Raw genomic sequence first — 21601 nt, 5'->3', positions numbered from 1 at the left:
AGTCATCTACAAGTTGAAGCGTGCGCTATCATCAAAGCAACCCTGGACACGAAGCCACGAAGGCATTTCTCTTCGCTTCCATGCTCCCGTTATCATGCCAGGTGGCAGAGTTACGCGGCCTATCGAAAGTCTCAAGTTGACACTTTACCAAGTCCTAACGCGTTTGCGTATGGTGGCACACTGAACAGCTTGTCTCTGTTTCTAAACAGGGTTGTTATCCCAATGCTGTCTTGAGTCCCTACTCGCCGATCTCATACAGAATCTCGCCTGAAAGAGTAAAATACCCATTTCAGCTGAGTCTCCTCCAAATGGCATTGACGATATCACGGATGCAACCAGGCTTACGGCAGTATTTTCATGGGGTCTGTACAATGCCTTGAATCACTTGCACTTTTCTAATCTGTCCTTGCAGTTCAAATGTGGGGAAGCGTCTGCAACTGAGGTGATTTTCGGACACAGGAAGCAAAATGGCACTGGAAAATGAGAGAAGTAGAGCAGCGGAACACAGTTAAGTCTTTCGATCATAACTAGGCCGAACTGTAAGTGTGACACTGTGATCAGAGTCTGGTTATTACAGTCAAAGTTTGGAGAGCGACAAGACAAACATGCATTGATGTGTGGTTTGAAGCGCGCTCACACAGCACATATGGTGATGCTTTAGTCCCCCCCCCCCCTTCGTGTCCAATACCGATATGAAGTTTTTCAACTTAGTCTACGGTGCATCATACAGCAATCCAGGTATGGATCCACCCGCTCAAGTTCGTGTGGTTCCAAATATTCGGCAACGCACCGCGAGCATCGACTGCCAAATTGTCGTCGATGTTCGGAACATCGATCGACAGGCAGTACCAGGCTTCGAATGCGGCTGAAGCCATTGATTGAACGCTTTATTTTGCCTTTGGTAGCCTCCAAAATTGGACATGAGTGATTTTGTTGATCATATGACACCAAATTACTTCTTTTTCCTTACCAAGCAGCGAAGACAGCGGTGAAGACAGTCGAGGGCGGCTTTTTGGGCCATGCGCCCCCGAGAGATGGCGAAGCCACCTGAGACCAAAGGTCCTTGTGATGTTCGGAGGTTACAGGCACCCCATAGGCTGTAGGGCTTTTCGGGCATAACAACGGGTTCCTGAGGCATCAAGATACTACTCCCGGCCCAAAAAGTCCTAAGAATCTACGGGCACCACTGGCTGCAAAAAGGTACATTATGGCGCAAGTTGCCCCCCCCCCCCCTGCGATGATTCCTGGCTACGCCTATGAGCAAAGACTGTCACTGCACTCTGCTTTCAAGCCCGTCACCATAACCCTCTCCCTCGACCCCCACCAAGCGCGCGAGGGCAGCGGCTGCGCACCCCGCCCCCACGTCGATGGCTGGCCCCCGGCAGACGGGGCCGACCCGCGAATGCGTCAAATGTCCAATGAGCCGGGCAGCCCTCTGTAATTTCCGCTGTCTCCCTGCGCCGCTGGTCGAGCCCGGCCTTTTGATCCGACCGCTCGTAACTCGGAATCGGAGCCGCGCGGACGGTGAGCGGTGAGGCGGCCGTCCGATTCCGGCCGATTCCGTCGGCAGGGGCAGAATGCAGCGCTTGGCAGGTGCTTAACGCTAAGCCGCGTCAGACACAAGGCTCAGCGTTATCGCTTCAACTGCGTCGCGTTCGGCATTTCATAACGTCGGACGATGGTTTTTTGTCACCGATTTGTTTGAGTTTTCGAATATAGCGACGTGCATATCATGTACTATTCACGGTACTGACTTGATCATGCAAATCTCACTGTACTTCGGACTGCGCTTAACTTTTCTGCACGCCTAATCGGCTTTTGACTATCCAACATATGTGGTCCCGACCTCCCCTGTTTTAATCTGACGTAACGAGATCACCGACCAGCAACGGTCGTCAGCCTGCGGCGATCCCTAACCGGTCCGAGACCAGCCAACAACACGGTCTCCGTGCAGCGGCCGCACGCAGCCGCAGCCTCCCGTGGCAGCGCTGCGCATACTACGCCCCTGTCCAGCGGAGGGCGCCGTATGCAGGCCACGTTCGCCTCCCTAGGCGACCAGCGGCAGCCAGCCGCGGCGGATTTGCTGAAAAATGGTCGCTCCGCGTCGGACACGTGTTGAGGTGCCGACACCGGCCCCGAGCCAGAGCAGCGCCGGGAGCTGCTGCGCTCGGGTCGCTGACTCTGGCACTGCTGGCCGCGGCCAGAGCGTGGGAGCGGGCCCGGGCGCTGGCTCGGGCGCCGCTGGCTGCTGCCGGGGCGTGGGAGCAGGCTCGGGGCGCTGTCTCTGGCGCCGCTGGCCGCGGCCGGGGCTTGAGAGCGAGCTCAGAGCACTATCTCTGGTGCCGCTGGCCGCAGCCGGGGGGTAGGAGACGCTGGCTCTAGCACCGCCGGCCGCGGGCGCGGCGTGGGAGCGCTGTCTCTGGCGCCGCTGGCCACGGCCGGGGCTAGAGAGCGAGCTCGGAGCGCTGTCCCTGGCACTGCTGGCCGCGGCCGGGGCTAGAGAGCGAGCTCGGAGAGCTGGCTCTGGCACTGCTGGCCGCGGCCAGGGCTAGAGAGCGAGCTCGGAGCGCTGTCTCTGGCATCGCTGGCCGCAGCCGGAGCGTAGGAGACGCTGGCTCGCGCGCCGCTGGCCGCGGCCGGGCGTAGAGGCGGCCGAGCGGGACCGAATTAGGGCCCGTCTCTGTCGCCAGGTCACGTCCCGCGTCCATTTCGGCGGCGCCCGCCAGCGTCGTCACACCATCGTCGGCTTCGGCCGACTGGGAAAGACGCGGGTCTTCACCCGAGCCAGGGGCGCAGCCAAGGAAGAGCTGCGGCCCCCTTATGCCCGGATTGTGCGTTCCTCACTGCAGGGGGCTCCCGACATACAGTGAAAAATTGGGGTGATGCTTGTTCACTGGGCTGGGGGCCCCTCCCTTAAGAACATCCTGGCTGCGTCCATGATCTGACCCCGCCTGAGACAGAGATTTGACTGCGTCGGGGTAGTCAGCCAGCCAGCCAGCCTATCCACGGCCAGTAGCCGCCCTGCACCACGCCGACCAGCCGGCAACGGGAGGACGGAGGGGGGAGGGGGGGGGGGGGGCAGCGCCACGCCGGGTTAGGAGTGGATCGCCGCTTGAAGGTCAACTTGGAGCTAAGCCAAACGTATCCACCTGCACATGCGTGCTGTCTATGAGCTGCTTTCAAACGGTGGGCGTTTCAAAGGTGCGAAAGCGTTTGTATGCCGCCTCGCCGGACCCGGGTCCGATGACAGGTCGCTGAATCACACTATGTACCGCCTACGCTTTCCTTGGTGGTCGTGACTATGTCCAAAGACTGTCGTTTTTGGCAAGTCTTCGGGTCTAGCCATACGATGCCACACAGTCACATTCATAGCATTATACTGTGGCTGTCTCCACATTTACGTCAACGTTTACCATTGCATTTGAGAACAAGGTGTGGATGGGCTCTGGCACGAGCTGTGTAGAGCAAGCTTTAAGGGTATATAGCTACAAGTATAACCTGCCTCTGTTTATGTCGGCACATGACGTGGGACATATGGTCAAACCGAAGACGATTCTAACTGCCTGACTTTGGAAGAAGTATATGATTGCTTCGCTCTTCTCATCCGGTGCATGGGGCGGCTTGCAGTCTGCGCGGAGAACGGAAGGCCAAGTTGATCCCTCAGGGATGTTTGGATCTACCGGGACGATTTTGCCATTTGAGGGTTCAAACCGAAGTCCTCCACAAGGAATATGTCCCTTATTCACTCGCTGCCTATGGGTTCCATTGTCCCGCGTTACCTATTCCCAGTCAGTGGTGCCAACCCGTTCACATTTGTGTTAGTGCCTGGTGTTTGCTCGCCGATCGAACTGTCGCCCAGCAATGTACCGCGCCAGGCTGTCCAGCTCCCCGTACACACAACTGAGCGACACGACCGAGCCAGGCCTGCGACGTACTGAATTGTGTTCGATTCGTTTTGTTATGCAGCACCTTGGATACAATGTCATCGTCCGAACGTGGCGGCGGAGGGAGAGGCGCCTCGCGCCGGTCACATCCCCGTAGTCCCAACCACCGTGATACGTGAATTTGGCTTTATTGACAAAGCAAAAGGTTTGTTACAGGACGGAGAAGATACGAGGAAATACAGACATATCTCAAGAGGATCTTTAGATTCTGGTCCAACACGAAACAAGCCATCAAATTGCTTGAATTTGTCCCGATCTGTCTCGATCACATCCGTTTCCCTTGTGGGCTCCCCTTTCTCATTTTCTTTATGTTCAGATAAAATCCCCCTGTCTCGCTGGTTAGTCGTCCCCTCCACAGCGTATGCCAGTCCTCCCAGTCAGCGCGTCGTCCAGCCCAAGGGACGTTTCGGGTCCGGTGCTGACCTCCCGTCACCTCGGGTCCGGAGCTGACCCTCCGTCACCTCGGGTCCGCTGCTGACCTCCCGTCACCTCGGGTCCGGAGCTGGCGTCCCATCGGGCCAGATCCCGGCCCGGCCGCTGCTGTCACCGGCGGTGTCAAGGCCTCGGAGCGGTCACCGGCGCTCAGCGGCGATCACGCCGCAGCCCGGCACGACACGTGATAGCCGCACACCACCGACGGCCGGCCCGTAACTCAGCGGGCGCGGAGATAAATCTGCCGCATGCTCGGCCCGCAGCGCGATTGGCTGCCGGCGGGGCCAGATGTGAGCGGCCGGGTTCGTCATTTTCTGCCGCGGCGCCGGTTCGTCAATAGAGGGTAAGATCTGCCCGCATTGTGCTGGGAATCGAAATGGCCGAATGCTAATTCATTTTGGGCCGGAGTGTTTGCAGTCTTTGTGTTTCGCTCCGAGTAAACGTAGCGGCGGAGGGGGGGGGGGGGGGGGGGAGGCGAGCAGGCAGGGGAAGGCTGCGCTCTGCAGTCAGCATAAACCGCCAACTTGATGGAATGACGACAAACACAGCCTGTAATAAGGCACACAATGAATTACCGGCGCTGATCGGAGTCTGAAGCACCGCTTCTATCCACAATATCCTCAGATTTGTTCTCGCAAGGAAAGTATCGCTTCATTTCGTGGTCAACGCGGCGCTGACCAATCTGGCCGCCTGTCGGCGTGACGTGCCGAGTCGGCGGCGGCACATCACTCTCGCCATGGGCCCAGTGAGAGCTGTTCCCGGGCGGGACCGTCGGCGGCGGCACACCACCCTCGTCACGGGCCGGGTGAGAGCTGTTCCCGGGCGGGACCCTCGGCGGCGGCACACCATCCTCGCCACGGGCCGGGTGAGAGCTGTTCCCGAGCGGGACCCTCGGCGGCGGCACGACACCCTCGCCACGAACCGGGTGAGAGCGGGACCGACGGCGCCGGTCGCGCGGCCCGGCCGGTCGCCTCGGGCACCTCCCGCCGCCCGGTCTTCGCTGTCGGACGCGCCGACGGAGGCCCGCCCCTCGGCCGACCGGCGAGCCTGATGACGCTGCGCGCCGTCACTGCAAAATCAATCGCTAATTGGCGGGGTACCGACAAACACGGGCGTGATCTGGCCGGGCGGCCGCCGCGCGCACGGCCGACCGACGGCCGGCCGCCGCCACGGGACCAGTTGAGCGCCAGCGCCGACGGGGTCCGACGCGGCGCCGACGCGGCCGACAGGTCGACGAAGGATGAAGACTTTGCTCGTGGGGCTGGCGCTCTGCTCGCTGATCGGGGGTGAGTTGCATGGCGGCGGAAGGCAGGCCATGCCGCGGGATTTGCAGCCCGGAGAGTACCTCCCGGCCGCGTTGATGTGGACGTTTACGCGACATAGTCGCTTCGCGCTCTTGCCGCCTGACGGTATTAATTCGCGCGCAATCGAATCGGCACCGTGCGGTACAAAACGAAACGTGGCCACACAGTGGGAAACTAACACTAACTGAAACCAATTCTCTGCCAAAATCGGTGCTACCTTACTACGGTGACATGGTCAGTATTTGACTTCGCTAGGCGAACGTCACGTGCCGTCAGTAAGTAAGATGTACCTAGAACTGTTTGTTCGACGACGCATAAACATTCGACAAGCATGCGCACATATTCTTGACATAGATCAGCAACATTTGTTAAATTGAATAACATCATAGTTTGACCGCAAATGGGTTCAATGTCATCACGCTATTAGCTTCCGCCAAACCGTATGTCATTAGGGAAATCAGTCGTTGTAAACATGCCCTTGGTTGGTATGCGTAAATTCATACATGCTAGTACTTGCAGTTTGCCATTTAACGGAGCAAAACGCTTGGTTTGTCGTCTAGGACTATTCCCGAACAAATTTTGCATTCGTCATGCATTATCTAAGGCACTATCGTAATACCTCTCTAGGCGCGTGCTGCTCTTTCCTCGGAATATATATAATTACAAAATGTGCCAAGCATGGACATAATTTTATAAGGTGGTCGACTCAACGTGGTCAAGGATAATGAACGCAGGAACGATACATACCAAATCTCGTCACTGGGAGGTGGCAGCAACTGTTGTGTTCAACTCACGTGATCACATTTTGTGATGTGACGGTCAGCTATAGGGGCGCCCGGATGAACACTTAAAACGCCTGAATTTTTTTGGGAGGGCCTCGTTGGACAGGTTACTAATTTGCGCCATTGCCGATGACCGTGGTTTCCAGAGCTTGACTATCAGGCCAGACCCCGTTTAGTGGGCCTGTGCCCTATCAATATGCATTAGACTCTCCTCAAGGTCCAATGGGTCCGTCGAACTCCGCGAAGGAGGATCCATCTTCTTTGGTATCGTCGCAGAGGTCCCCTGGCAGCCTGATGGGAGCGCGATGAAAGGGATCGTCTCAAATCACTGAGGCTAAACGGGCAGCTTCGCGAAATCTGATGCTGATAAGATAATGTGTAGACTGCCACGTGGCAATGGGGCCATGCACACGAGATTGGCAGCATGCAGAGTGCTAAAAGTTTGGAGCTGGAGCATGGACCAGCTTGAAAACAACCATCTACAACTTCAGCAACAAACACAATGAAACATGCATTCATCATCGAAAGATACAAGACAGAAGACAGACAAATCAGACAGGGGGTACAAGCTTTTGCTTGTAGACCAAGGGTTGGAGACGAAAAGAACTAACACCCAAAGCGCCTTTGTCCGTTTTGGTTATTTGATCATTAGCTTCCAAACAGTGCGGTGACCGATTCGGCGGACGTATTTGTTAGCGCACGGTTCGATCGAGCTGAACTCTGCTGCGAGGGCACGTACCCAATAATCCCATTCAGAGGTGATCTCCTGTTTGATTGGACTCCGAAGGCTTCAATAAATCTCCAATTCCCAGAGTTGTCCCGGTGCCTCCACGGTCCAGCCCCGCGTGAAGCACGAGCGTCTCTGTGAATCCACGTTTAGCAGGGTGGCACCAACGCAAATGCCCGTGCCATCGGAGCCGAACTGTGAAACGCTTGACCCATCAAGAAGCGTGTGCTTTAGGAAGTCATGTGATCACCGCATTGTATAGTGCGTCGCACGCGTCGTGTTCTGACTGACGTGTTCTGAATCGGACTAGCCTTCCGTGGACAATCACAGAATGACAACGTCTTGGGTATATTTCAGTCAGTGTACTGTCGTTTCATCCTGGAATAATTCCAGGCTTTCATGAGCTTGAGTGAGGATTAGTGAAAGGCGAGGTGGGGAAAGACGCTGATGCATCGGCTATGGCTCGAAAAATGGCGTTTGCATGCAGGTGGTCTGACATTTCCAACGTTTATCATTGCATTTCATTCGCGGATGCGAGAGACGCAGGGCTTCCCCAGTCATGTGCAATACGCAGAAGGTGTTTTTCACGCAGAATTCCTCTCGACTCCAGCGCCCCTCCACCCAGTCTCCTCCGATGCGCGGCGTACGCCGGCCTCATGCGTGCGAGACCGGCACGTCCTCAAACATGGACCGGGCAAGGCGCGCGCACCGCCCCAAGTCGGGGCGCACGGCCCCAGCCCTCTGTCTCACGTGACCGGCACCGCTGTGTGCCCTGGTTGTCGAGCCCGTGTTTGCCGTCGCCAAAATTGACATTTGCACCCGCTGCTTTATGGCGGGGATTACTGTCATCGGGCGGCTGCCGCCAGCATGATCAGGTGCTTTATTACGCGCCGTGTCGACAGGGAGGCATCAGCGCTGTCCCGTCGCGTCCTCGCTCGCGCTGAACGATGGCCCGGTAAGCACATCACAAAAATCGATGAGGAATGGATCGTTAGCATGCTGCCGCCCGCCCGTGCCATCATCGTGCGTTTATGCGACCCATGATTAAGGTCTCGTCAATTTATTTGGCCCCGCCCAGCGAAAGGATCTGATCACCATGCCGGTGCTTATTTCCAAACATCGCCTCGCGTGGGATTACACATTTGCCTCAAGTGGGGTAACTACATATTGATAAATGCATGTGCAACATACACATGACATGCTCCTCAAAGAGGACAGAATGTTGGGGATAACAGCCAGAGTAACATCTGCCACGTTAGGCAGCCAGCAAGGCAGCGAGCGTCGTAGAATCTTATTCAGTGGCGTGTTCTCACAGACTCGCTCCATTACTACCCTGGGCATTCGACCCCAGTATCCTTTGGAGGTTACTTGGACTGCTTAGTATTGCGATTAATTCTTGTGTTTGTTATGCCTGGCACCAAGTGGACTTATAGCTAACGACCGCTAACGATGAGATATGAGTAAATGCTACTTCGATGACTTAACTGGGTGCTAGAGTCGGTGGCGCTAGCCAAAGGTAAGAAGGGTGTTGACCACCCTGGAGGTATCAGGGCGCCCTGGGCCGAAGGGCCAGTACTTACTAGCAGTTGAAGACGCCGTTAGATTTCCAGAAGGTTAAAAATGGCCCACAATGCATCAAAAGTGAATTCCAACCCTGAAAAGGTCTAGAATAAGATACAAAACAAAGAAAGTGTCTCTTTTGCAGCAAAATGCGCCCCTGGCCGAAAGGACATCTATGCACAATATTAACTGTTCTTTGTGGCTTTGCTTCAAGTCACGATCTCTCACAAAATTTGGACCACTCAGAACACATTCCAAATAGTTTACAAATCTTAAGCTAAAAAATGCTCATGAAATTAAATGCATCCCCAGGTGAATTTTTGCTTTTTCTTTTCAGCTTTTTCAGCTCACTTTTTCAATGGCATTTTTAAATATGCCACTTGAATTGTACCTCGTCTCTGGGTACCTCCATCGGGCATGTGGTAACTCTAGGTGTCGTGTACATCCACACGAAGCCACTGATTCCAAGGGATTGTGGATGAATGTTAATCGAGTGCGTCTTCTGCGTCCCATGGTCGTAGTCTAGGAATGCTTTTATACCTACTCGCCTAGTGTATTTTGTATGTAAAAGTTTAAATACAGTAGTCCACTTCTAGGCTGTGAAGGTGTCTGTATTATCTATCCACAATGGCGACAAGTAATGTACTTCACACTGTTTGGATACCGTAGTAATAGCCTCATTCCTCGCAGCAAAAAAACAGGAGAATGGAGATGCAGATCTCTTAGATGTGGAGGTATAGATGTACATACCAGTGTCCAGCTACACATATACTTACACATATATCCACAATATCTCAACATTATTGATATATAAGACAGGCACTTCAGCAGCCTAAATGTAAACCATTTTATTTCCTTCAATACCTGAACACAAAAATGATATGTGGTAGATGGTATCAAAGCATCCCGAGGCCACGACCATGCAAAACAGAAGACGCACCCGATTTACATTTATCCACGATCAATTGTGGAGGTGAAGATGTGTATAGATGTGTAAACACATCTATATCTCCATTCTCCTGCTTTTTTCTCTCCGGGGAATGAGACTATCACTACTGCGTTGTTCATGTGAATAATTTCCTTCGCAAATGCACTTAGCAGCTTACTGTTTGGAGACCCGCCGTTTGGCGTGCCCTGGAACCGCTTCTCCCGTGATTCCTTTGCTATATTGCAATAATCATACTTGTGTTGCAACTAGCGTATGCACTGCAAGCATCAGTTACTCCTGTAATGGTAAAACCGTGCGCGTGGTACTGGGGAGATCATGGTCTTGGCATGATCGCCGAATTTCACTGGAGGTCCCTCCCAATGTCGTGTCCCGGAACGCGAGCCATCTATATGCATGCCAAGTGCCTGGGGTTTTGACTGAATACATACAAATGTTCTGGAGAAGACAGAACAAGTGTAAAAACTAACAACGAACTGTTTCGCGAAGACTATGAAAGGCCCACAAAGGGAGGGGAACCAGCCCCTGCCTCCGCCAGAGCCAAAACGCCATCGTTGAAATGTGGTGTCGGAACAGCATAGATGTTTAGGGACACTCCGTATCAGCGTGTCTCCACTGTGCCCATGCTACACTTCACAGGGGGAGGAGGGGGTCCGCTGTGTGATCGATGAGAGCTCCCGCTGTCCCGCCATCGGTTACAAACATGGATTATACTGAGCACGGGACCAGAGGCCGTCATTAGTCCCCCAGCCCGCCTGCGTCGCAGCGGACTGCCGACCGTCCTAATGTAATTCGTCCGGTTTTGATAGATACGACTCCTAGCCAGACGGAAGGGTTATTGTGTGGTGCGTTGGTCAGCTGCTGAGTTTGCCTGGAGGGCATGTGTTGTGTTCGAGGCAAACATCACATCACATCACATCATGAGCGAACGGCACGCGGCAGCCGGGTTTTGTCGTTAATTTGATGGCTCAAAAAGGGCCGCTAATGTTGTTCTGCTGTGATTATGGTGCGGTTTTTACCGCAGGCTGCCTCCTTAGTTCAGAAAGCAGCATTACTCGTGTAAAATGATGAAGCATCCAATTTGTTGTGAATACTATTCATTTCATGCTGAGCAGGAAGTGGTGCACATCTTGGTAACATGTTTTTCACACTGCAGGTTGCGCGCCTACGGCTCATGTACATTGACAACCATCCGGGTGCTTTGTGTCTCAGTAAACCATACACTCCGATGCACTTTATTAGCAAAACGAATTTGATAAAGTAACAATATTAGCACGTCAACGCAACTCAGAAAACTACATTCGTTTGTCATCAGGAACACAAAATAATAATGTTTTGAGTCTCTACACTCGTGTCATGCACTCCTGTGTTTTGAAAATATTTCGATTGATCCTGCCCAGTTTTCGGCTTGCAGAGTTGAATAAAATCAGGGTACAAATAGGCACTTTCTTGGTGCCAACGAGACATAACGCATACAGAACAAAGCATTACTGTTCTTCTCTATTTGTATGCTATCAGTCGCTCTTCTTGGCAAGAACTAACAACTTCCTGCCTGTTGTGTTGGGCCAAATGTTAAGGATTAGGCGCAAATGATGTTCTTCTGCAACCAGTATGTCAAATTTTGGGAAATCTAGCAATCGCATTTTGAAGAGAGCACTTTTAACATCTAGGCACCATTTCTTTGCAATTCACATACTAGGTACGAAACTCAATCACGACCCAGAAATACCGTTCAGAACAGTTGCACTAACCCGTACTACTAGATTAAATGGAACTTTCTACACTTGGAGATTATGAAGCAAGTGTCAGATTTTATGAATTAAAGCTACTTATAACTATCCGTACAAGTAAAGGTGGGAAGGATTGCCCTAGATAGCCCAGTTTCTCTGTTTAACAGCTATGCTCCTCAATGCGTCATTGTTTGATTACGTCATGATACCCTCCACAGCATTGATTTAAAACCAGTTGACGGCCATTTTATCTGCAAATCGTGCACACGAACGTCGGATGTCAACGACTCGACAATTGCATTTATCATGGCCGAGATCGCCGCATTACTAATAAAATGGCAGGATTTTAATGATGTTTCAAAAGCATCGTGGATATCCCTGGGTGACGCTGAAGCAGTTTTCCCCAAATGTAATCTGCCCATCTTTGCCTTGCATGTCTGTCTTAATAAGCGGGCCGATGCAGCTCCCTTAAGGTCTTTTGCACATACCTCTACGGCATGTCGTGCAAACAACCCCCGAATTTTCCGTAACATCCACTGCGCGTGTTTTGACAGCACAACCATGTCTCTAGCCCTTCTAGTATTTGGGCACGGGCGGCTTTTGAGAAGCACTGCATGGCGATATACGACAGCGCGATCGGCGGGCGGCAACCAACGGTGCCGCGAAACGGGCGCGGCGGGTCGTCGTCGTCACGTGAGCAGCGTCATACATCGTAAATATACCATCAAAGGCTTAAAACTATACACCATTGTTCGCAGAATCGAAGGAAAAACACACATGGCTGGGTTTCGTGTCGCTCCGAGGTATGGCGACGTACACTGATCATGCAAAGCTGAAAAAGGTTCGGTTTTCGGGGAAGCTTGACCTTTGGCCTAACATAGTGGGGTCAATTATTTATCTAATAACATACAGGGAATTTTACCAGTCGAGAGATCTCATTGAGTCCAATCCACTGGTGTTATCTGCTGAGCTCTAACTTTCCTCATTTGGAAGCGGCAGCGGGTCGCATCACCACCTCTATCAGCCCGCGTCATAAAAGCGGCGAATCAGGGCCAGGTTCCTGGAATTCACCAGTGTCTGTCATTCCAATTTGCTCCAAAAGTAAGAAATTCCCTTGAAGTGCTGAAACAATGCAATCATGCGATATTGACACCAACAGAATACTGATAGGTTTGTTAACCACAATCGGAAATGCTTGGTCGCCCTGTCACGGAAGTGGGAGTGGAAACCGGAACAATACTCCAGCTTTCAGGAATTTGGCGCTTCGTGAGTGATGCCAATATTTGCACGGATGCCCACAACTGGAAACAATACTTTGCCACGGATTTTGTTTCACTGGGCGGGCGATTTTCACACCTTAAGCCGAATTTACGATGCCTTTACCCTCGACGTGACGGGGCCTGGAGGTGGTTTTGCGAGTTAACGGCGCTGAAAGGTCTTGCTAACTGCGTCTGTAACTCACGTAGACCACGCCAGCGATACACCATTTGAAGCGAGGCACGGATGGTTATGCGCCGGGGAGTTGCCTGTGGGGCGCCGCGTAACGTCACCTACGTGCTTTGCACCCGGCGTCGAAAGCTTGCCATGCTTATTGCGTACTTAATTCGGCGGTGACAGAGCGGCCAGAGCTGCAAATTCAGGAGAAGGGAGGCCCAATGTTAACATCGTTGGTTTTCATTAAGTCTGCCGCCGACGGTCTTGGCTCTTCGTGATTCAGGTTAATCAGCTACTGGTCGATTAGTTCACACCAGTGTGACCGCGTTGGCCCGGCCGCATTTCCCAAGATTTCGATGACAATTTTGCTTTGTGGCTTCCATTTCCCCAGATACCGTGTTTTCATGTTCTCCATGCTGGAACATTGCTTTAGCGCTGCTTCTGTCGGCACGCCTGCATGTGCAGCACACAAGAAAGGACGCATCCATGCCAGGTACGATCAGTAAACGATGCAAACAAATTCAGAACAGTGCCCATTGGGACGCACAGTGAATAAATGGGACAATCAAGTTTTGTGCCCAGAAACTCGCCTTTCTCACAGGAATTTTGCTGTAAATGGGTGGGGGGAGGGGGGGGGGGGGCGTGGGCAGGCATCGTTTGGGCCCTCCACTTTCAAACGTAGGCGTATGCTTAGTCCCGAACCCTGTTCTCACACCTATGAGAAATACGACGGTTGCAAAGCCCAAATGTTGCCAAAAAGTTTAAACCACTATCACAAGGGCAGTCAGGACAGGCAAGCACTAGTCACCAGCAAGTATGGCTGGTGCACATATTTCTAATATGAGCCAAATTGGAAGCGGCTAGCTGCCAGGTAAGGCACTATACAACATGTACAAACAACCTGGGTAGTAGAAACATACTTTTCAAAAACATTGGAAAAAATCGTGAATCTGACTCGGTGCTTTTGGTTCAGAGCAGAGCGTCCAGAAAAGGAGCCGCTGTAAATACTGTCTAATTTAATGAAATGGCGTTTCGGGCTTTTGCTTGTCTGCTCCAGTGGACTAAGCTGTTACAGCATTGTTAAGTTATGCGGCCGCTAGCACCATCACGTACTTGCACACAGCATCAGAGAACACAGCAAGATAGTTTGTGCAGTAGCGGCAAGTTACAGTGCCCTAACTTGTGTCAATTGCACCAATTATTCTGAGTAGATACTTATGGAATCATACACTTGGTAAGTCGCTGCCAAATGACCGCATATTAGATAACGATCAGTTATAACAATACGTCTTTGCTTAAGAAGATAAAAGAGTTCGCATCACTCTTTATCTAAAGGTGGTTTTGATTTGTAACATACATTAATGAATCAAATGAACTAAGTACCCCCAGCCTAACAATATCCCAGAGCTGGCTGACTATCTTCAGATCCCACGATTCTCGGCGATTTCCCTAGGAAAAAAGTTTAGCCAACTGCCGTCACACTGGTTCGCAGTGCTTTACAGCGTCTTGCAGCATGAACACAACGCGGTCAAAGCCTGAGTTCCGCTTTGAAATGGCAAGCATCAGCAACCTTGTTTTCAACCAACCGGCATATGTCAGAATCGGTCACCGCAGCCGGCACTCAGGCAAAAACAGCCTGGGAAGCGGCGATTGACCGGCATAACGTGAACATGAATGCAGACATCAACATGCAGTAAGCTTCAGACGCAATAATAAGACGATCTAGGAGTGAGCCTTAAGAAACCTGTATAGATTTGTGACCAAAATCAGCGGTAAATATCCCTCGTATTGCGGCAGAATGCATTAAACTCACGTCCGACGTCAAGCTCATACGTATAGTTCTTCTTTTACCCATTGATGACTACCCTGATAACTGTGCAAGCATTTCCTCGACATTTTTCAGGTTATTTTAGATTTTCCAGTGAATTTCAACCAATTCTAATGCACACAGCAGGGCTCATAACCATGCTGTCAAATGGCAAAGTCGTCTTATTCCAACTTGATTTCTTGGCCCGGTCGGTTCGGATACGATCGAGTTAGTGCGATTGATCAGAGATCAGCGCTTGTTGCAGTTACGTTCAAATCACTTGTGACATATCTTCCGTAAGTCGCCGAATTGCAGAAGGCATTGCCGCCATCTGAACCCTTCTTGCTGCACAGCGAAACCACTGCGCGTTATGGCGAGTTTCAAAGAAACAACACTGAACTGGAGAGATCAATGTAAGTAAAGACAACATGCAGTGCACTGCGTGGCATCATTCCCGACGTGTATGTCATGACCATTCATCTTGTTGCTGTTTTAAATGGCATGCGTCGCAGCTTTATCCTGACACCCTTTATTGCATTGGTTATGATGTCACTACTCATGCATAGTTTAACAAGACATCGGGGAGTTTCTGAGGACGCATTCAACATGCAGACAGATGTAATTACTGGGAACAAGACATGATTTACAATTTTTTACAAGACTAGTCACGAGTAAACCAGGGTATCGATATACACAAACTCCTCGAATTCACTGAGAAAATGCGTTCATAAAACAAAACGCTCGCCTCTCTCTGGACAACTGTGTCCGGCACAGCCCCTCCTGCATGTTATCGCTTGCATGGAAGTATAGGCCAGGCTCCGGTACCGACTCTAGCTCTGGCTCCAGGACCGGCTCCTGGTCCTAGTTCCTGCTCAACCCCACTCAAGCGTGAGCGACGTGTCGAATGGGGGCGACACGCTGGGGCGCGCGCGCCGGTTAAACGAGGAGCAGGGACTTCGTGGGATGACGGTAATTACAGCGTCTAACTTTACATGCGCTGGCTCACCACATAAAACCTTCTTTTTCCAACGCATCTTCCGGAGTGTTGGATCGTATCCGGAATTTTGCCGAATAATCTGTCGGGATTCAGAACATTGGTTTCCCTTACTAACCGCCAATTAACCCTGGCATTGGCCCGGTATGTGCATGTGGTGGTATGTTACCCACCCGCGCGTGCCTGCATGTGAGTATATATATATATATATATATATATATATATATATATATATATATATATATATTTGTGTGTGTGTGTGTGTGTGTGTGTGTGTGTGTGTGTGTGTGTGTGTGTGTGTGTGTGTGTGTGTGTGTGTGTGTGTGTGTGTGTGTGTGTGTGTGTGTGTGTGTGTGTGTGTGTGTGTGTGTGTGTGTGTGTGTGTGCGTGTGTGTGCGTGTGTGTGTAAACAGAGCCTCTGGTTATAGTCAGGAGGAAGATACTTAAGGTTTTAAGGTTGCATTTTTGCTCGCAGTGCCTGCATGTAAAGTTTATCCAACCGCTGTGAGCAGGTCATATTGTGCTGTTTTTTTTTTGTTTTTGTTTTTGGTATTGGCGGTAGTGTCATGAATGAGCATTTTATCATTTGGTATCGCACTACGCTGCTGGCGACAACTTTCCCCCAACAATTTGGTCGGCGACAAAAAGTACACTTTTACCACCTGGGTGCTACGGCTCGACGAGTTAACTCTCAGGCCGTCAGCGGCTGCTACGGTTCGATTATTAACTCTCCGGCCGTCAGCAGGTGCTACGGCTCGACCAGTTAACTCTCCGGCCGTCAGCAGGTACTACGGCTCGACCAGTTAACTCTCCAGCCGTCGGCAGGTGCTACAGCTCGACCAGTTAACTCTCAGGCCATCAGCAGGTGCTACAGCTAGACCAGTTAACTCTCAGGCCGTCAGCAGGTACTAGGGCGTCCTGAGAATGACTGGACGATGTCTGACTTTCGGCCATGTACGTTGATTGTCGAACACGCACGCGCGAAGCGTGTCCGTGCTAACACAATAGGTGGAAAGGTGGCCCGGACAATAATTCCAGCCGTGAGGTCTAAATTGATTTGGACGTGGCAGTTCCAGCGCTAAGAAATCCCGCGGGGATTGGCAGAGCTCTAGCCTGGCAGAGTTTTGTCAGGTCGGGCCGATTGCCTGGACGTTGGGGCGTTGGTCAGTGGACAGGTGTTCAGACCTTGGATATTTTCGAGCGGCCGACGAGCTCATCTTGTGTTCCTTGACTTGTTCAACAGACGCGGCATGAAAAGTACAAGATGCAATATACCGGGAATCAAAACCGAGTCATTAATATGTTCAGGTGTGAGGTGCGACGTTTCATTAAAACAAATGATCAGAGAGTATCCCCACCCCGCCCCTTTTCTCCCCATATCTTGCACATGGCTGAGTCTTTGGCTAAATGCAGGAACACCTATGTGACATATGAAATGTTGGAGGGTGTAGTTGCAAATTGACTTAACCCTCAATCCCACACACGCCTGAATTACAAAATGAACCGAATCAATGAGAGATCAAATAATCTGTGAGGAGGTGAGATAATGTTATCCTCAGGCCAGACAACATGCTTTACCATACTCCTAAAAGCTTTTACACGCTCTCGGATGGTTGGTCAATTTCAGCCCCCGAAAGTTTTCCATAATGATTTCAGAATAGTGCGGCGTAGCCGAATCTTTGCAAAGTTGTATATAATGAATAGTGGATCTTTTTACGTACAAAATTAGACGTATCTTGTGAGTTAACTGACCTATGGCAGGTCAGTCTTGGCGTCAACAAAGGGCATCCCAAGGGAGTCGTTGAACGTGATGCGATAGCGGAATGCTGGACAAAGTCATACATATCTGAGATAGTGTTTATGAAATAAACCATTTGAATATAAAATTCTAATCACTTCAATTGACCTAAGATTAGGTATGAAGGTCAGAACGGGTTGAAACGAACCTGGTTTATACACGAGATGTTGGTTAAATGGGGTAAGTTTTGGTGCTCATTTCGAGTTTGTTCATGACAGGGACCGCAACAGGCATGTTCTACGGACTTTTAACACGAGCTCGGGTGTTGTGTGTGTGTGGGGGGGCAAATTGACCCCCCGGAGGTTTTTCAGAATGGTTTCCGAACGGCACGGCATAGCCGCGCCAAATTTTGCCTAGATGTAGAGAACTAAATAGCGGATCGTATCGCATCAAACATTTAGGTAAACCATGTACGGTCGCTGACATATAGCAGGTCAAAGTCAGACCATGGATTTAGCGAAGACAATTTCTAGGGAATCCTTCAATCTGATCCATCAACGGAGTGTTAGATGAAGCCATACATCTCTGAGATGCTTTCTTAGGCAACACAACAGTTCAATTAACAAATTAAATTGACCTAAGGTCAGGTACGAAGGCCACACCAAGGTCAAAACCAACCTGTTTTGCTACTCTAGAGCTTGCTGTATGGGATAGTTTCTGGTGCTCATTTCGAGTTTATTGATAGCAGGAACAGCATTATACATCTTCCATGGACTTCTTAGAGGTCAGAATAGGTTATTGACCTAAAATGACCCAGGTCAACACTTTGCCTTAGGAACACACTGCTTAGCGTAATCTTCGTCGCTTAGTCAAATGCAAAGCTCAAAGCAATCTCGCATGATTTTGGTTACCTTGACATTCAAAAGGTCAAAAAAGGTCACTGACCTTGAATGATGATGCTAATTTTTGCTTAGAAACGGTTATCTAGGTCCTGGGGGCACTTAAGAGACCAACCTGGAACTTGACCTTGTTTGACCTTTTTTTGACCAGAACGCCATGACCTAGGATGCTAAAACTTTGACCTAAATGAGTTCACGTACAGATGAAAATACCGTGTGAATTTTATGTCTCTAACTTTCTTAGTTCCCGAGATCTCAGGGGGTCAAAATGACTCCCCCACCCGAACAAAGGGTATCTAGCCGGCCACCCGGTCGCGTGTTAAAGGTCCGAGTAGGTCACGGACCTAAAATGACCCAGGTTAGCATTATGTCGTTAGGAACATGCCACCTTACGTAATTCCTGACCCTGATTTGAGTGTTGAAATAGGGGCTCTCAAAAACAACAAAATAGGGGCACAAGTATTTGGTCATCTTGACGCCAAGGGCATCATTTGAACACCATTGACCCTTTGCTTAGAAAAGGCGTCTAATTTCACGGCGGTTGCGTGAAGAGGTCTGGGGGCACCTGGGACACCAATTTGTGGTTTGATCTTGTTTTACCTCATGTGACTTAAAGTCACAAGTTCACGGCCTAGGAACCTCGAATTTCGGCACAAGTGAGTTTACAATAAAGGCCATCCCATCCTGGAAATTTGGTGTCTCTAGCTATTTTAACTTTTGAGATCTCAGGAGGCTAAATTGAACCCCCCCACCCTCTCCATCCGAGCAAAGGATATTAAACCGACCACCCGGACACGCGTTAATGCAGGGCCGTTCTGCATGCCCGCCAAGCTTGCCCAAAACATTTGCAATTTCAAAGAGTGACTTTCTGCACTTGGCTGTACAATGTTACGTGTGTTGAAATGCATTTCTTTCTTTTTGCCGGCAGTTCATTGAATTCCATTTTGATTTTGAGAGGGTTCTGTGAACTGCTTGGTGCTCGGTGCTTTCTTTAAACGAACTGCCATGCATATTAACTTACTGTATCCTGGTCAGACATGTATGATATCCCCTTAGCATTGTACAGAAAATTGGTTGCTGCGCGTTGGAAAGGTGTTTCATATTTTGCCTGGCATACTGAGGACAACAAAATGCTGTAATGCCTATGTCCGCCTATTTCATTCCACGTTTTATTGGCATGCGTGCATTTTAGCAAAGCGGACTGATGAGTGCCGAAGATTCCGCCATATTCCTTCCGGGATGAAGCACGGTCTGTCTTTCCAGACATTTCGTGATCCTATCAATCTAAGAACAAAAAATTAAAACACTAGCGTCGTCGCTAGTGCCAGAGAGTGAGGGGAAACGCGAAGGCGAAAATCCAGTCCCCCCTACCCCGCTTGCGCTGCATCTAGCCTTCCATACCCTGGCTGATCACATAAAAGCCCCTTTTTCACCATCGTTTACAGTTAGAAGTGGGATTGCTAGGCATGTGTTTGGTGCCCCCTCCCCCAACTGAAAACAGCCAGATCCTGAAAATGCCTGAACAAATAAGAGAAACAAGCGTTTCGTATCTCAATGTTTTATTAAAGGAAGTGCACCACATTTGTGTGAGATTTTCAGCTGAGTTAGCCATCTTGAGCTTCATTCAATGCAGTTCAAGGCCCTGTCCTTCCTAAGATGTAAAACCCTATGGTTTCTGAGCTGGACGGCCGGGAACTTGTGCAGACTATTTCATTTAGGCTATTCCGCCATACAAACTTCACGTAAATACTGCCATCCCACTGACTATGCGGTGCTCAAAACCAACATAAATGCAATCGTCGTGATATTCTTGTCTGGCGTACATCGGCACGATTTCTGGCACCAACAGAGTTCATGGGCTATAAGAAGCAAAACTAGGAATGCAGCGCAAGTTCCTAACACGAGTCACATTTGGGCTACATAATGCAAGGAGTTGGACAATGGTATACGTTATGACGGAAATAAGGCGGGCAATCAAATGACTTAATGTGTGTGTGATTGGTGTTTTACGACGCACTCAGCTGCTGAGGCTGCATGGCGTCGCCTGCCTCTCACCCTGGCAGGAAGAGCGGGCACCGCGGGGAATCGAACCCCGTACCTCTGGTTTCCCAGACGCGCAGTGGTTAACACAGACGTGTTAACCACTACACTACCGGCACCCCTCAAATGATTTAAGAAAAGCGCCATGCCTGAACATCTTAAATGCAAACAATATGACATCACGGGAAAATCTACAAGAATACAAACAGGAAGTGTCAAAGCACGCGCAGATAACTATATTTGAGTTATGTAAACAATGTATCGATTAGCACTACACCTCTCGTCAAGGTGCTGGTCTAAAAGTGTCAGTCCGACTGCTGCCATAGGGAGTGCTGCCATTTTTTAGCATGCCATTAGCATGTTAAAAAACAGTGAAATTGTGTTGTCTAGAGCACTTTTTTGCACTTGAAATTGCACAAATATTTGCAAGTGGGCTTATTGCAGCATACATTATTCTTGTATAAATATATCTAATTGTGGAACATCCGGGCTGAAAAAAGCTTCAAAAACGATTAAACATCTCAGAAGATGAGTCGGAACAAAATTAAGAACAGTCCATTAGACCTCTCATAATAGTCCCTAAAATATCTTTGGACAGCCCTCCAAAAACTTTTAAATCAGATCTTACACCATGAAAGATTCAGGACTTAAGGACCGGTTCTAAGTCGTCTTCTTAGGTACGTTCATGATATAGGTAAAGTTTAAGAGATCACAAATTTGAATAAATTTGACCAGCCAAAGCCGCATGCCTATCGTCAAGTTGTTTGAAATTTTGATCTTACTACACTTTTGTGGATAAGAAAATGTGGACATTTAGGTCAAATACCTGTTAATAGATACGTAGTCACCAGAATATAAATGGACATATCTGAACACAGCTGTATTTCATAAGCCAGCATCACGACAGCGGTTGAACCCACCAGCATATTACGTGGGGCTCAATCCCAACCAACTAGCACCTAGAAAACCTATGTGGAAACTAATGATGTTAAAAATTAAAGCCCCCATTTTTTATCTCCACCTCCAGTCGTGACACAGAAACAACCGCGACAGGAACCTTGCCAGGAGTGGCATGCACAACATGAGTGCATGAATGGAGTGCCTTAATAGGGATGGACACACTTGGAAACACCTGCAGACATATACAACAGGAAAACAAAGCTTCAATGGGTTATTTAACCTTTACATTGATTTGATTTATGCAGACCTTTTGTAGATTAAATCGATTTAGGTACAGCCATAACGGCAGCCATGTTTGATAGAT

The 21601-nt window shown here is 50.0% G+C and overlaps 1 protein-coding gene across 1 annotated transcript in view; it reads left to right on the top strand.

Moving 5' to 3' along the window:
- The first annotated feature begins 5568 nt into the window (after positions 1-5568).
- The window catches only part of LOC119107056 (cell adhesion molecule 1), a 52230-nt gene continuing 36197 nt past the window's right edge, over positions 5569-21601 (top strand). The window contains exon 1 of the mRNA XM_037230414.1: positions 5569-5662. Coding sequence (XP_037086309.1) covers positions 5617-5662 — 46 coding nt within the window. The 5' untranslated portion in view covers positions 5569-5616. The remainder of the gene's footprint in view (positions 5663-21601) is intronic.

The sequence above is a fragment of the Pollicipes pollicipes genome, unplaced genomic scaffold, assembly GCF_011947565.3.
Source record: "Pollicipes pollicipes isolate AB1234 unplaced genomic scaffold, Ppol_2.1 Scaffold_2555;HRSCAF=2994_pilon_pilon_pilon, whole genome shotgun sequence".
Classification (NCBI taxonomy): Eukaryota; Metazoa; Arthropoda; class Thecostraca; order Pollicipedomorpha; family Pollicipedidae; genus Pollicipes; species Pollicipes pollicipes.
The sequence above is the reverse complement of the archived record's forward strand: the minus strand, read 5'-3'. Positions and strand labels throughout refer to the sequence as shown.